Source organism: Triturus cristatus, chromosome 10, assembly GCF_964204655.1.
Source record: "Triturus cristatus chromosome 10, aTriCri1.1, whole genome shotgun sequence".
Lineage (NCBI taxonomy): Eukaryota > Metazoa > Chordata > Amphibia > Caudata > Salamandridae > Triturus > Triturus cristatus.
The window spans coordinates 334,279,356-334,295,571 of NC_140593.1; the positions used below are offsets into that span (position 1 = coordinate 334,279,356).

At 45.0% G+C, this 16,216-nt stretch overlaps 1 protein-coding gene across 1 annotated transcript in view; it reads right to left on the reverse strand.

The window, feature by feature from the left end:
- Positions 1-16,216, reverse strand: part of TGM4 (transglutaminase 4) — a 185,259-nt gene that overhangs the window by 129,381 nt on the left and 39,662 nt on the right. The window contains exon 3 of the mRNA XM_085631544.1: positions 2,554-2,660. Coding sequence (XP_085487670.1) covers positions 2,554-2,660 — 107 coding nt within the window. The remainder of the gene's footprint in view (positions 1-2,553; positions 2,661-16,216) is intronic.

Sequence of the window (16,216 nt, forward strand, 5' to 3'; positions counted from 1 at the left end):
TACTGGTAGACTCAATAATCCACGAGATATAGGGCTCTGACCTGATGATTTATTTATTATAACCAATAATAGAGAAAAATTCCCGATCAATATTTGAATATGGTATAGTCTTTAAGAGGGACTTTAAGTTTATACGTTTGAGTAGACACCCTAGGCTTTGCCCGTACTCCTACTTTCCACTTTTCGTGTTTTTCTTTATTTTCTATTAGAAAGATTTTCGTTGTTTGATAGCGCCATCTGCTGGACAGTTTCCAGAATGGAGGTGGTGAACTAAAACAACAACGAACACTTATGGTGAAAGAAATATGTTAATGTTTACAACTGAGATAACATTATGATACTACAAGTGAGCTATTAAAGAAAAGATCCACTTTACACTTTTTGGGGCCTTGTGTGGCTCACAATACAAAATGTAAGACTCATTCAGTCATTTTCATTTTTCCAATGTAGTTTATTGCATTTTTAGGTTTCGCCTGCACAGCACGCACACTCTGCTTGAGACACCTCTTTTTAATAAAAATAAAAAAGGTGAAAACAGGCTTAGAGCCCACCCATTACTTACCTTTACTTACCATTGGTTGGCTGCAACCTCACCCTTGTTCCCTTGCTCCCTAATGATCAGCGCCTCCTCCCCTCCTGCTTCCTGGTGGGGCTTCGTGTGGGTCCCTGCTATGGAGCCTGGATCAAGTACAACTTCCTGTGACTAGTGTCCTTCCTCTGGCTGCAGTCTCCTCCAGGTACTTGTTTTTTTCACTTTTCGACATGCACACCTAGAGTGCATGTCTCTGCAGTCCTTCTCCTTCACCTCCACCCTCCTCCCACTCTGGGTTGTGTTCTCTATCCGGACCTTCCATTTCCAGTCCACCCACTTAGCAAATACTTAAGTCTGGTCCCCAACATTTTTCAGAATCATTAGATGTCTCCCAAAAATCCCTCTCGGCAGCGTCATTGTGTTTCCTTTAGAAAATTCTGTTTGTTTAACCATCCACTGTTAATTGCATCCATGCATTAATCCACTCTAGAGTGCATGAGAAGTTTCACGACCACTCTGCTGTGACGGGAAGGCACAGCTCCATGGCAAGATCTTGTCAGCAGAGTTTCCCTCTGCTACACTGTATGTTTACTTACTCCACGCTTGGGCGAGCTGGCACGTGAATGAGTTTTTCAGTGAATGGGAGAATCAACTTTTTGTGTGGTCCATTATGTTTTGCACTCTATCTACAAATGCAGTGGAGGTTGCTCTTGAATGAACAATAGCCCAAGGAATGAGAGGATATGGAATAACGCCCAGAGCTGCTGACTTTGGAGCTGGGCATTGAGGTTCTAGTCTCGGCGTCGGATCCACTGCCTGTTATTGTGGGCTTATCGATTAGTTTCCCCGTGTCTACAAAAAAATTGAGGGGCAGATTTATGTTGCACTTGCGCCACTTTTGCGCCGCCGTTGCGTCACTTTTGTGACGCAGCAGCGGCGCAAATCCTGCGCATGGTGCGGGGTATTTACAACGTGACGCATCTGGGAGATGCGTCACGTTGTAAAGCCCTGCGCCACATGTAGGCGTTCCAGGGCAGGTGGGGGCGTTCCGGCGCAGGAACGCCTCCTAAAAGTGGCTGAGTGAAATCTCCAAGATTTCACTCAGTCACTTTTAGGCCCATGCTGCGTCAAAACCCTGCGCCTGCTTGAAGCAGGCGTAAGGATTGACGCAGCATTGTAAAGATAGGGCCCCCCAGAGCATTGCTGGAGCTGCGTCACGCTTGCGACGCAACTCCAGCAATGCGCCACTTTTACGGCACAGATGCGTCACGCATCTGTGCCGTTTTTGCCCCATGGTGCGCCGCATTATAAATGCGGCGCATCCATGGTGGCGCAGCTGTGGCGCATAATAACTGGCGCATCCCTGCGGATATGCAGGGATGCGCCAGTTATTATAAATCTGCCCCTGAGTGTGTTATTTTCTCATGTAACTGGGGCTCATGTAAGCACTCCAGTAACTGTGGGTTGAGTTTGCGCCACATAAAACTGAAAAAAATAAATATGTACTTCTGCTAGAAATGCATTATGAAGGCCTGCGGTTACACCATTATGCCGCTTTCCATTGTTTCACACACACCCTCCTCCCACGTGTTGTTTAGCTCCCCCAGCACCCCTGCACTGTTTTTAAGCATATTCTGTGCAACATGGCTTAAAGGGAAAAAAAGCATTATGACATGGTCAATGCTGGCCACATCATTGTGTCACTGTGCTTTTTTTCTTTTTTACGTTACTCGCGCTGCTGTACAACATGTAAAAAACATTGAGAAAGCCAACAGATCTCGCATAGGTGAAACCTATTGGCTTTGCCAGTGCTTGTTTTCAACTTTCACACCTAAAAGTTAACACTGACAGTGCCATTTGTCCCCACCTTTGCCACATTTGACACATTTGAAGTGGATTTATGGAATTTATTTTTGTTATTTATCATGACTTTATTAGCATGAATGCTCCATATAAAGTAACAAAGTATTATGCCTTTATAATTTTTACGGAAGAAGAAGTGCAAATAGCCAACACAGTACCTCTTTGCCACAGTGTTTTGAGATAGTGGCATTCCAGCGTTTCGAATCTGGAGCAGACTTTACTTCTATTGCGACAAATGTTTCATTTGATTGCGTTGGTTTCTCGCCTAAAACACAAATATGCAAATTCTCGTCAATAGTCACAGGGTTAATAGTAATACGAGCAAATACACAGGTCCCTTGTGATACGTGCAAATGCTTACATATTGTATACTCATATGAACTATTAGGCCCATGATCACAAGTAGTCCATGAACGAAGTCACTATTAAAAACGCCAAATTCACCATAAAATCATCAGGTGTAGAATAACTTTTTTAAATGCACGGATTTATTTCTTCAGGGTGTCTGGTCCACACCAATCAACCCTTGTACTGCTGCATAAAGGCATATGCACCACTTCCGATGCTTGTGTGATACCTGATTGTGCAAACAGATTATGTATTAGTCAATATTATAGAATTTTGAGGGTAAAATTGGAAAAAGCGTATTGTGAAACCATTATTAAGAAAAAAAAACAATTTTTCAAGGAAAAAGAGTAAATTGATTATGCATATGTTCCTAAAAATGTTAGTTCAGTTGAAAGAAGGGGAAAAGGATGGTTACCAAATACACAGTAAATTTATCTGTAACTGCTTCCATTCCATATTCCAATGTCCCAAAGACATCTCAATTCAGATTCACTTGTAAGTAGTTCTGGGAAAGTGCCACCTTTTGCATGTTCCACTTGTTTTTCTCCCATGTATGTGATGCCATTCTGTCTCTGGTCACTAGGAAGCTGCTGAACAGTTTGCTGTGCACGAATGGACCTCTAAACATGTTGAAAGACTACCCATTGGGCCTATCTAACTTTTAGGTGGGCCAATGGCACAACAGTGTGGGATAGCACCAGTTGCGTAAAAACACTGGATGCCCCATGTCGGCTGCAGAGTACATGTACACCACTCACATAAGTGAATTGAAAGCCATGTCTTCAGGTTGCCATTGTAGCAGTGAACGGTTGTATGACAGAAGTACGCATGGCTGAACCACACGTGCCTCTACAACGCGGTCCCAACAACAAATGCGTCTTAACCATGCATTTCTTTATCATGCATTCCTTCACCACAAATTTTGTTGTAAAGGCATGCTTGCTAAAGGGATATGTGTGGTAAATTACCACTAACCCAACCCCCACTCCCCACCCCAAGCCCTAAAATCCTATTCCCCTACCTCGGCCTTCCCCACACTGAGCCCTAAAACCGACCCTGCTCTTAAAACTATCCCAACCCCTCCCCCCACACTGAGCCCTAAAACCCTGTCCCTCCTTTAAAAAGATTACCCTTAACCCCCCACACAGAATGCTAAAACTGTCAAACCCCCCAAACCTGGCCACAGTCTTTAAAACTACCCTGAGCCCTAAATCCGCCCCACCCCTAAAGACTACCCCCAAACCAGGCCCCAGCCTCACTTACCTGTTCGCGTATGGAGCTTTCAGTTCAGACTGTTCCTCAGTGGAAGAAAATTCTGACCAGAGGGAGTGGAAAGGTCTATACTACGCTAGAACCCTTGCTGAAGTGACTGGTTCAGATCCTTCCCCCTGTCATGTGTGACCTAGTCTCAGAAAAGCTTTATTGATAGTTCTGAGCTCTAGCAGTTGCCAGGAGGATGATTTCCAGCAACTTAAAAAGTTACCGTCAGACTCCTGAGGGCGCAGTGGTGGTGGATTCACAATCGCCTTATTACAACTGGGGCAGTTGGACCGCTGCAACGGCGGAGGTGGTTCAGCGGTCTGGAGGCAGTTATATGCTTGATGGGACCGCAATTGTATAGTATTGTATAGAGTATTTATAGAGCGCAACAATCACCCAACGGGTATCTAGGCGCTACAGTACATGATACAGAAATATGTGGCTAGGTAGAAGCGGAGAAGAGCAAATAGTGCCAGGAAGATTAGACTCTAGGGAACAGCCATGTCTTAAGTTTCTTCCTGAACTGCAGGAGGTCGTGCGACTGTCTGAGTTCTAGGGGGAGGCCATTCCAAAGCTTAGCTGCAGCAAAGCTGAAGGCTCTGCCTCCTGACTTAACTTTCCGAACCTTTGGAACTTTTACCAGGTAGGCACTGGCAGAACGAAGACACCTGGTAGGTACATACCACGTAAAAATGTCTTGGAGGGGTATAGGACCTTGTCCATGCAGGGCCTTGAAGACCAAGCAGAGGGATTTAAATTGAATCCTCTGCGTTAGCGGTAACCAGTGAAGCTCAGCAAGAGCTAACGAACCAGATGACCGACGTGGTTTCGTCAGTGCCAATTTGGCCGCCATGGTCTGAACTCTCTGGAGACGTTCAGTCAAAAATTTAGGGGCATCCAGCAGTAGAGCATTACAGTAATCTAGTCTACTGAGGATAATACCGCCAGTGACCAGTGCTCTCGCCGCCTCAGGTAGTAGTGGAAAAATTTTCCTCAGAGCTCTAATCAGAGAAAAACAAGTCCCTACCACCTTATTGACGTGCATTTCCAGAGTTAAAGTGGCATCAAGCATAACTCCCAGGTTACGTACAGCTTTAGCCGGTACCAAGGTAGGCACAGATAGAGATGACCAGAGGTTTTCAGGAAAAGGGGGGGGGATCCTCCCGGTGGTACAGTGAAGGACCTCAGTTTTCCCTGAATTGAACTGAAGGGAATTTGCTCTTAGCCATTGTGCAGTATCTCGCATACAATCGTGAAAGGCTGTCAATGTAATAGAGTGATTCCCCTCGAGAGAGAAAAAGATTTGAGTGTCGTCGGCATAATTTACAAGTCTCACACCATGTGTTTTTATAAGTCGGACCAGGGGTTGCATATAAATATTGAAAAGAATAGGGCTTATTGCTGACCCCTGTGGAACACCATGGTGGACTTCAGAAAACTTAGACCGGTACGGTGGAAGGGAGACCGCTTGACACCTGTCTGATAGATAAGATTGGAACCAGTTAAGGGCAATCCCAGACACCCCAATTTCTTCCAGTCTGGTCAGCAAGATTTCATGGTTGACCGTATCGAAAGCGGCAGACAGATCGAGCAAAATTAGAATGCCTGATTGCCCTCTGTCTGCCCGCATCCGAAGATCGTCCAATACGGTCACCAATGCAGTCTCGGTTCCGTGACCAGGTCGAAAACCAAATTGGACATCATCCAACTTAGAGTTGGATTCAAGGAACTCAGATAGACTTTTGCTGACCAGACGTTCAACTATCTTTATCGGAAAAGGAAGGAGAGAAATGGGTCTGTAATTCGCCGCGCTAGTCGGGTCTAAGGTTGCTTTTTTCAGGAGTGGAGTAACCACTGCTTTTTTCCAACAAGCTGGCACTGATCCAGAAGTCAGAGAGCTATTACAGATCTGGCGGAGAAGGGGAAAGAGCTCATGACCCAACTCCTTCCAGATTTTGTAGGGGAGAGGATCTAAAGGGGACCCTGATGATACACTCTCTGCAATTCTATGAAAAGTATCCTCTGAGAAGAGCTCAAAGTGATCCAAGGTGGGTGATAGGCCCACCTTTGGTCCATTGGCCCTGCTCGATTCCAATACCTCAGTGTGATTATCCATAGGATCTTTACAATAGGGTAGGTCAGTACGCCTCAGCCCGTGAATTATATTGCTTATTTTTTCCAAGAAGTAAATGGCTAAGCTATCACATAAGGTTTGGGTCGGCACAACTTTAGACTGCAGACATTCAGGGGCAGTCATATCCTTCACTATTTTAAAGATTGTCCGGGAATTGTTTTTAGAGTTTAAGATGATATTGGCAAAATATTCCGACTTGACCACATTGATTTCCTTCCTATATTTCCCCAGTAGTACCTTCCAGTCAGTCCTGTTCTTGTCTGAGTAGGTTTTTCTCCATTTCCTCTCAGCTTGTCGGCAGGCCAGTTTCATAGATTTAAGATGGTCATTATACCAACTGGCCGAAGGTCTACCTGCTTTCCTACAAATTTTTTCAGGGACAATTTGGTCGAGTTGACTTTGGATTTGGGCACATAGAGTCATATAATTGTCTTCTACGGTACTGCATTCATTAAAAGTTTCAAGACAAGAGAACACAGGATGAGGGCCACTCTTTCTCTTGAGTAGTTCCTTCCAGTTTCTACATTTGAGCAATCTAGCCTCGCTAACAGCAAACTGTGCTCTTTGAAGATCACGTAGCCGAAATTTGATCAGAAAATGATCGGACCAGTCAACTGGAAGAATTTCTGCCACTTCCAAGGCCTGTTCCTTGGAGAAGATTAAATCAAGAGTATTTCCTCCTATATGAGTCGCCTTGCTGATTCCCTGGTATAAATCCAGGTTCTCGCAGGCTTGCAGTAGAATGTGAAGACTGGAGTCCAACACTCCATTACACCATAAATTAAAATCACCCAGTATAACCAAATTGGAATGGGTGACGGCCATATTGCAAATCACATCAACTAAACTCTGCAGATGCAAGGACCTTACCGCTCCTGGTGGTCTATAACAAACAATACCAGCCAGAACGCAACCCTTAGGATCTTTGAGGGAGAAGCCAAAAAGTTCGAAGCCCTCCACTTCATCAATCTCTAGCTGAATAAAATCCAGTGCTTCTCTGAAGATAATCCCCACTCCACCTCCTCTTCCATTGTTACGGGGCTTATGTAATATTTTGTAGCCCGGAGGGCATGCTAGTCCTACCTCTAGGTCTGGTTGGGTCCAGGTTTCCGTCATAAACAGGACATCTAAATAATGAAAATCTAGCAATAATTGGATCTCCACCTGATGTTTCGGCAGAGATCTAACATTGAGTAGCCCTCCCGATAAGGTCTCTTTCCTAGCAATCTCAGCCATAATACCGGCTGTGCCCTCCCCATGGTGCGGATTAAACCTACCATTTGCCGACTTGCCTATCCGCTGTAGAGCTTCACTGGAATAGGCAAGCCTCTCATTGTTGAAGGTGTTTTCAGCATTTTCGGCAGCATGACTGGCGCTGTGCGTGACCGGTGCGCGGCGCGCCCGCTGCGCGCGTCCGCTGCGCGGCCACGCCAGCGTGCTGCCTAAATGGGGTCGGGCGGAAAACAACTAGACCGCCGACCTCGCGACTAATGGAGCAGCTTTAGAGCGTGCTTCCGTGAGGTCCGCTAAGCGGGAAGTGCCGTGTCAGCAGCCCAAGAGGCACGAGAGCACTGATCAGCTAGAGCACCAAATTATACAATTACACATGACAGTGGTGCCACCAAGCATATTACGAGTTTCCATTCCGCCGCCGTTTCCATGGTGGTTCCTCTTCCATAAAAAACATGGTTGAGAGGAAACATATGGAACCCACCAGGGCCCCCTGTGGCCTCTGGGCAATGTTGTGCCCCCTTGTGTCCATGCACCCCAGTACCTGCCTGGCATGCCATGCAGGTACTGTCTTTGCAGTTCTCATTACCAGAGACATCTCAAGGATTTTGAGGGCCCTGGGCCAACCGTATTTTGGGGGCCCCTGTTCAGAACAATTTTGAAATTAATGATCCAATTTCATCTTTTTCATGCTCTCTTTGTCCGAGTCACTGACAGTGCACAGGCACACTCCTCCAAATTCTAAATGTATTCACATATAATATTCAGGGATAGTAATGTGTGTTTTCAATATTGCAACACAACAGCAACTCACTAATATAACAGAAAATATTCTCTGTAACCCCCCTCCCTTTTCTCATACGTGAGGTTCTGTTTTGATCTAAAAAAAAGCTTTTATGGGTGTTGCATGAAGCATAAACACAACATTTCTCTGCAAAATGTCTGTAATACACTCTCACACATCACCCACAATAAAAGTAAGTTAAAGGAAAATGGTATTTAAAACAATCTGTTTAAGAATTATTCAAGGTCATCAGGGCAAGACTAACGCAGAACAGAACTGTCTCTATCAGGTGGCCACCTGAATGGCTGGGGCCCTATGCCAGAGCCCAGTTTGCCCAAGCCTTAAAACATCTCTGCCATTGCAGTGCCTATTTCATAGGCACCACAGTGGGAACACCAATGAACCACGGGTCAATGACTTAAAAAGTCATAGTCTGATAGGCACAAGGGTTTGACGGTGTAGTGGCAGGGCGGTCCTGCTCCCACACTGCCAAACTCATGAACAGGCCCGTAAGTATTTTTCGTCCTCTGAGTACCAGGCTCATGGTAAGGAGATCCAAGAAAGGTGCAATCTCAGTCTCAACGTTTCTCTTTTGTCCCTGTCAGAGTGTTTTCTGCAAAGAAAGGGGCTTCTGCTGGATCTGTGTCTTTTTTTATATTAATTTGTTGGGATTGTTTTTAGTTTATTTCTTTAAATTTGTTTTGGTGCTGATTACACTTTAAACACACATTTCTCTGAAGAAAAGCCTGCTAATTTGTCCTCTCCATGAATAAGCTGGGGTTTCCTCATTGAAACTATGGATTGGCCTAGCTAAGTGCAAGATTATTATTATTATGATTGCTGGGATGCACTCCCCAAAATAACAATCCAGAATCTCACAGTAGTCATTCAAATTACACACATTTACTAATAAACACATTACATAATTCCACTTGTTAGAAATAACACTATTTAGCAATGGTATAATTAGTTTATCCTGCCAGTAATCCAAGTATACACATTGCATCAGTACGTCCCAAGTTTTCCAGCAGTGCTACTTACAATCTATGTGTCCTTGACCCACATAGCTACTCTTTTTTCTCTTTCTTAGATCATACTCCTACTAACATAGGAATGGCAAACATCTATCTCCATTCTGCTCAATTGTATCGTTTAGAGTAGCAAACCTCAAGTATTTTTGATAGGTAATTCTGCCCTGCAAAGTCCATCCATATATCTGTCCTTTTTATTTTCTTTTTTTGTCCCTGTATTACATATAGGGCACATTGTCCCTGTTTGTGCTGTGATGCACCTTTATTTGGGTGCACCGAGCACAGACTGAGACATTGTGCACTATTTGTGCTCTACCGCGTGCACCCACAAAGCTTTCTTTCATTTTGGAAGTGGCAAATCAGCATACATTTCAAATGAAGGCACAGATCACTCTGCAGGTGGGTGCATGGGACCACCCCTTTTTTCCCCTATGAAGTGGTGCCCTCCGGGTACATTGACTGTGTGCCACCTCTGTTTGGCACAGCATCAGTGCGTTTGCTGATGAGCTCTTTGCCTTTGCTCGTGCATCTGTAATATGGCATGGGCACAAAGGCAAAGGATTCCCTTATTCGCATGGGGCCACATGCACATAAAAATGAGTGAACGCCCAATTGAGATAACGCCTGCAAACTTTTAGTGCAGTTTGATATATATTACAGAAAGGGCAGCGCAAGCACCTGCGGTACCTTCCCCAATACCAAAGTGCCCTGGGAGCACAAGAGGAGGCACAGGCTCCTGTTGTGCCCCCAGGGAATTTTCTATAAGACAGCTCTGCAGATTTATGTATCTGGCATTAGGTCCCTAATAACTAACTTCTTCCTTTAGTTCCATTTCAAATATTTTCCATATGTCACTGGTCATCTAGTTAATCAATGTATTATTTACAGTCTGAATGATATCTCTGCCAAACAGCTGTTAGGATAGAACTCCATTACACTGCCGGTGCAGGCTGGCTCAAAGTTCTTGAACCAATAGCTTGGTGGGCTGATACATCACTTGCTGGACTGAGGTGCCCTTGTGCAGTTTTGAGTGCTGTGCATCCCAAAGGTAGTGAGGAGAGGGGAGGGATCCTGGATAGTCTCCGAATAAAGGAGCAGTTGTAGCCCCTGCATGGTTAAAAGGATGGAGAGATGAGAGGCAGGGTAACGAGAACAGACATTATGCTATGGGAGAGATAGGTCTTGCAGAGGTGAATTTAACAGTTTTTCATTAGTAGGACATGTAAAGCTTAAAAGTACATGTCCAACTATTTAAATACGTTACATCCTGCCCTCTGGGCTGTCTAGGGTCTACCCTAGGAGTGACGTATATGTATTGAAAAGGAAGGTTTAGGCCTGGAAAAAAGTTTATTTTGCCAGGTCGAAAAGGCAGTTTAAAACGGCACACACAAGCTCTGCAATGGCAAGCCTGAGACATGTTTAAAGGACTACTTAAGAGGGTGGCACAGACAGTGCTGCAGCCCCACTAGTAGCATTCAATTTACAGGCCCTGGGCACACCCACTGCCACTTTACTAGAGGCTTACAAGTAAATTAAATGTGCCAATTTCGTATAACCAATTCTACCATGTTTTAAGGGGAGAGCATAAGCACTTTAGCACTGGTTAGCAGTGGTAAAGTGCACAGAGTCCTAAGGCCAAGAAAAACAAATTCAGCAAAATATGAAGAGAGAAGGCAAAATGTTTGGGGGTGACCCTGCAGGTGTGCCAGGTCCAACAAGTGGTGACTGGGACTCATTGAATAAGAATTGGCAGCCGCTAGGCAAGTGATATTAACTGGCTCAATGGTCCTATGGACAGCGGAAATGAGGAAATGCAAACTTGACCCTAACCCACAAAAGCAGCCAAGTAGTTCAACAATCAGTGGTTCCTTGCAGTGCGCCATGGGATTAATTAGCAAAGAGATCAAGCTGGCTAAAAAATGCCTTTCACCCCTGCTTGAAGCTCTCAAAAACTTTACTGTCCCACTGCCACAGCATTTGCCATCTGCAACAGTGAAGCCCGCACCCACTAGCTGCTCTTCGACTGAAAGCACATGTACCACTTCCTTCCTCAACCATGTTGCCTCACCTGCCACTCCAACTTCACCACATGTGGGCCCACCTGTCAAACAGAAGAAGCAATTACCATCCACATGGTCAACCACAAAGCAGCCCTTCAGTCTGCCTGGGTAACTGGACCATAGCAGTTGCTTGGCTGGGTTGACTGTCCTTGAGGGGTCCTTGTGTGAGAAACTAGCTTCCATTATAGGCACCAGCCTTTGACCTCTTCATGAGTGTGTGGATATTATAGAAACTGACCTCTCTAAGCTTGGTCTAGCCCCTGTGGACACTCCAGTAGCTTCTAACCAGACTCCTGCTACTGCACCACGGGAACCAATAACATCTATCCTGATGTTGGCATTTCAGACTATTTGTAGGCTCCACGTCACTGGCATCTGAGGGGATGGGGGCACAACTTAAAATTAATTATGTGTCAATCATGGACCTTTAACTAGCCTTCAAACAGATACAATGAGGATTTGTTGTGCTGTGAGGGATGGAGATATGGGGTGTAGCTCAAATTGGCAGGTTTTGCCACTTCCAACAATCCACTTCTCTCCTGCCACTAGTCCATACATAGTAATTATGGCAAATGTCCCACATCTTGTCCTTCATGTATCTGAATACTCTGACCAGCTTAAAAAGCAAGGTTCTCCATGGGTTGCATGAAAATGATTATGTCAACATTTCTGCAGTGCATACTATTCTAATGGTAGGAAGGGTTGGGTAGGTGTATCACTTTATCCCTTAAGTGAGAGCATTTATGATGATTGTGCAGTTGTTAACTTCAAGTATACTAGAGTTGCTCGGCATCTACTTTCACATAAAGGATGGAAATCCAGCTACCCTGACCAGTAAAACTTTTACTATTAGGCTAACCAGAGTTTGGATCTTAACCGAACTTCCAACATCCAATTTCCCCATACTCCAAATGCAGATAATTTCTCTGTACTTGCAAATCTGTCCAAACACGATTCATGACACTCTGTTTACCTGGATTTACTTATTGTTAGTTACTTCTTAGCCGCTATGTCTTACACCTAGAAGTAACCTCCCTTTAACGGAGTTGATAGAATCTAGCAGTAGGGCAACTTCCAGTCCAATGTCCAGGATTGAATGCATTCCTTGTAACACTGAGGATTCTTACCAGCTCCAAGCCTCTTTTCATACCATTACATCCATATCTAGTTGGAATGCAGTGGACTTAGCTGAGGGACAGCTTGTGGGAAGACTTTATAGACACATTTGAGATCTGTCTTTTTCAAGATACTTGTACCAAGAAAAATTATTTAGGAAGCGATTTCAAGAGCTACTGTATTCCAGTGGTAAAGTCCTCAGCTGGGAGAGCCTCAGGAGGTTTGACAGTGTGGTTTAAAATTTCTCTGGTGTGGATTATTGGAGTGTTACCTACTGGTTCCCAGACATTCAGTGTTTAATACTTACTATTTCTTTGGTTTCGCTCCTTCGCTTAATCAACATTTATAAAAGAAGGGTTAGACAGCAGAGTGAATCACTGACACTAAGGGCCTCATTACGAGGGCCTCATTACGATAGCGGTGGAACTGCCACCAATAGGACATCAGTGGTGGTTCCACCGCCAACAGCCCTTACATACGAATGCCGCATTACAATGCTGGTGGTTGGATCCTATTCTGTCAAGGGATAGACCAGCGCCTCCAAAAGGATCTCAGATCCTAATGGGGAGGTGTTCAGAATCGTTGGCCCGAAGGGAGGCGGTGCCTAGCCAGGCACCGCCATTGGGATTATGATATCCCCTTTATACAGCCTGTTCATGGCAGGAACACCGCCATGTGCAGGCTGTCGGAAACGGGGGTGCCCCATCCAGCATGGGCCACTGCAAAGTGGCCCTGGGGGCACATGTAGTGCCCCCACTCACCTCCATGCACTGTGTGCCATGCACCATATGGTGCATGGCACACAGTCTATGGATATGCAGGAAGTGCTTCTGTTCATGGCGGCCCTTTCCCTGGGCCGCAGCACAAGCTGATGTAAAAATTAGCACTTTGCGACCGCCAGCCCGACGGTCGCATCTTAATTGGGCGGTTGGCCTACCGTCTGCTTGTCGGGCGGTCTCCTGACTGCCATGATAGCAGGCGGTGGTCCTACTGCCCGCTATCATAATAAGGCCCTTCGTACACGTGATAACTTATTGGCTGCCTACTTTAATCCACACTATGTTATTGTCACAGGTGACTTCAACTTGACCTTTGAGCTGGCTGCTATTACTCAGGACCTGACGATTGACAAGGATGCACTCTGGAAAGTTCCAAATCTGGTTGCCGCATCTAAACTTCAACCCAGGCAGCCTTTCAAATGGCCGACTCTCCCCTCTCATATGGCTTGTGTGCTTGGAATGGCTGTTCCTACCCCGACATTAACAGAGCTGCAACCTATTGGACAGGAAATGATTCCTGTAACAAAGACTACATCGTTTTCGATGTTAGGATCTGGAGAGTATTCCTGGACGTGCAGGTCGTAGGTAGAGAAGAAAGGGAACTTTGTATCTTATCACCCAGGGTTTTCCACCAGTCCACCAGTCTTTAGAACCATCCCAGGGTGCTTATGTTTTAGCCATTAGCAACAAGTGCAGGTACGTCAAATGGAAAGTGATAAGCACTTACCCCAATACTATCTCAAGAATGTATGCTGTGGTTGACAACTACCTGGTTATGATTTAGGAGAACCTGGGTAATCCAAACATTGTCCTCGAAATTCACAACATGTTATTCTTACAATTTAAGGGTTTCTTTAAAAAATATTATAAACTGGCTAAAAGAGCCCCTAGATCACAGGAGAAGTTTATCTCAGACTCCTAGGTTGCTTAGGTAGCAGTACTTACCACCATAAAGCAAGGTAGTAGGGCCAAGATATTTGAATCAGGAGCCATATATCGTAAAATCATAGGACTCACTAAATCAAACTGGGAGAAGGGGATGTGGGATGGCCTCCTTAAAGCCGTTAAAAACAATGTTACATTTTTTGGGTAAATAGTCAGCCGTGGTGCACATCGTCTCACTAAAACCCCACAGAGGTTGACATCCAATCGAGCGAGTGGATGGTCCATTTTGAATCACTGTATTCCTGCTCAACACTGTCTTATCTTACTCCTTCAAGCATGGTGGATGACACTTGCTAAATCCAGGGCCCTCTTTGTCCCTTTATTGTGTTTTCTATGGACAAGATTGATTATCCCGGTTTTCTATAAAGGCAGCTATAATCTCCCTAGCTGTTTGGGCAATCTGCAAAATATTTTTTGGGGAGAAGGTGCTTGAGAGGTGAACTGAGTGGATTGCGGCACACAATATTCTGTAAGCACTAGTGTTACTGCTCCTCCCTGCAGCCAGCCTCTGTCAACACTCAGGGACTTATGGAGGTTGTAGTCCCCTGGACCAGAACTCGAGCGTCCCGTACTGCCGGAGTGATGACAGTGCTCATATATAATATATATATATATCAAGACTGCACAAATAAGGTCAAGGGCACATCCCTGCTTTCCTCTACTTCAATGTCAGACTCTGTCAGTGAGGCTGCCCACGTTACAAAGACAGACCCAACTCGAATTTGTGGCTGTAACTGAATGAGCCCCAATTTCCTCAAGTTTGCTTTTAAAAGCGGTGGTCTGACTGACAGATACAATTTAAAAAAATGCCTGTTCTTACTCCTGAGAGCCCTTGTCGATAAAGGAGTTAAGACTATATGAACATGCTTTTTCTGAACTGAGACCTACATTATCAGCAATAGTTAATCTCTCAGGGGCATATTTAAGAGCCCTGTGCGCCACTTTTTGTGAAGCACCGGTGGCGCAGTTTGCTACCCCACTTTTACAAGGACATGAAAAGCCACCCTGCATGGCTTTTCATGTCCTTGTAAATATGGCCCCTTTACACGCAGCACTTTGCTTGAAAGGGTCTTTCCATGGGTGTTGCTGTGAGTGTTCCCATGCAACACCCATGGAACCGGACACATTCTCAGATTTACGAGAAATCGTAAACCTGGGAATGAGCCAGAATGTTATGCCTCCCCAGGGGAGGCGTAGGGAGGTGCAGCGATGAGAAATTTTCTAATTTATCCTCGTTTTTCCCTCTTTCTATGCATGTTGCATTCTGCAGCACACATACAAAGAGGAAATCATCCCTTGTGATTGTTTTTGCACAGGACATTGTCCATTCCTGCACAAAAGCAAATCTCCCCACAAAGCAGGCACCCTTGCACTATGTTGCAACGGTGCCTGCGTCGGCGCATGGCAGCCAATAGTGTGACAGCGCATGGGGAAGCACATGGATCTGTCATATCATTGAAGATATGACGCATCTCTATGCTTAGTAAGTGACTCAGTGCGGCGCAGCAAAATGGCTTGCAGCCCCGCGCTGAGTCACTTTGTTGTAAATAAGGCCCTCAATGATTATGAGCACCTATGTCCCATTCATAAAATGTCGAAGCATGAACAAATTACAGACTTATAGCTTATTCAAAAATACCACACTCTGTGTGGAGAAATTAATACGAATAAAAAGTAACTAATAGATACTTTTTGTTGATTTATTATTCAGAAGTATTATATAGGCCAATTTATGCCAAAATCATATTTCCAAGTGCCTAATTCTGAGTTGATTTTGTATCACCTAGAACCCCGAACATTCTGGCATGTGATGGTGAGGGGAAGACAAGGGGACAGACGAATAGTGCATGGTGCTTTTGTGACACTCACTGCACCTTAAATTACCTAAGTGAAGACATGTGATAGACAGCATAAACATTGGGGACATATTTTTCAAGGTTTTTTTTCCGCCGAGCAAGGTAACACTAGAGTGGCGCAAAACCTCTAGTGAGATTTACCAATCCATGCAAGGGCACCTGGTGTCCCACTGTGTGGCCTGGTAAATCTGGAGTAATGCAAGTCTCTGCCTTGCGTTACTCTACCCCAGAGAGGCCTTCCATGGGTGTTCCCATACATACACCCATGAATTCTGAAA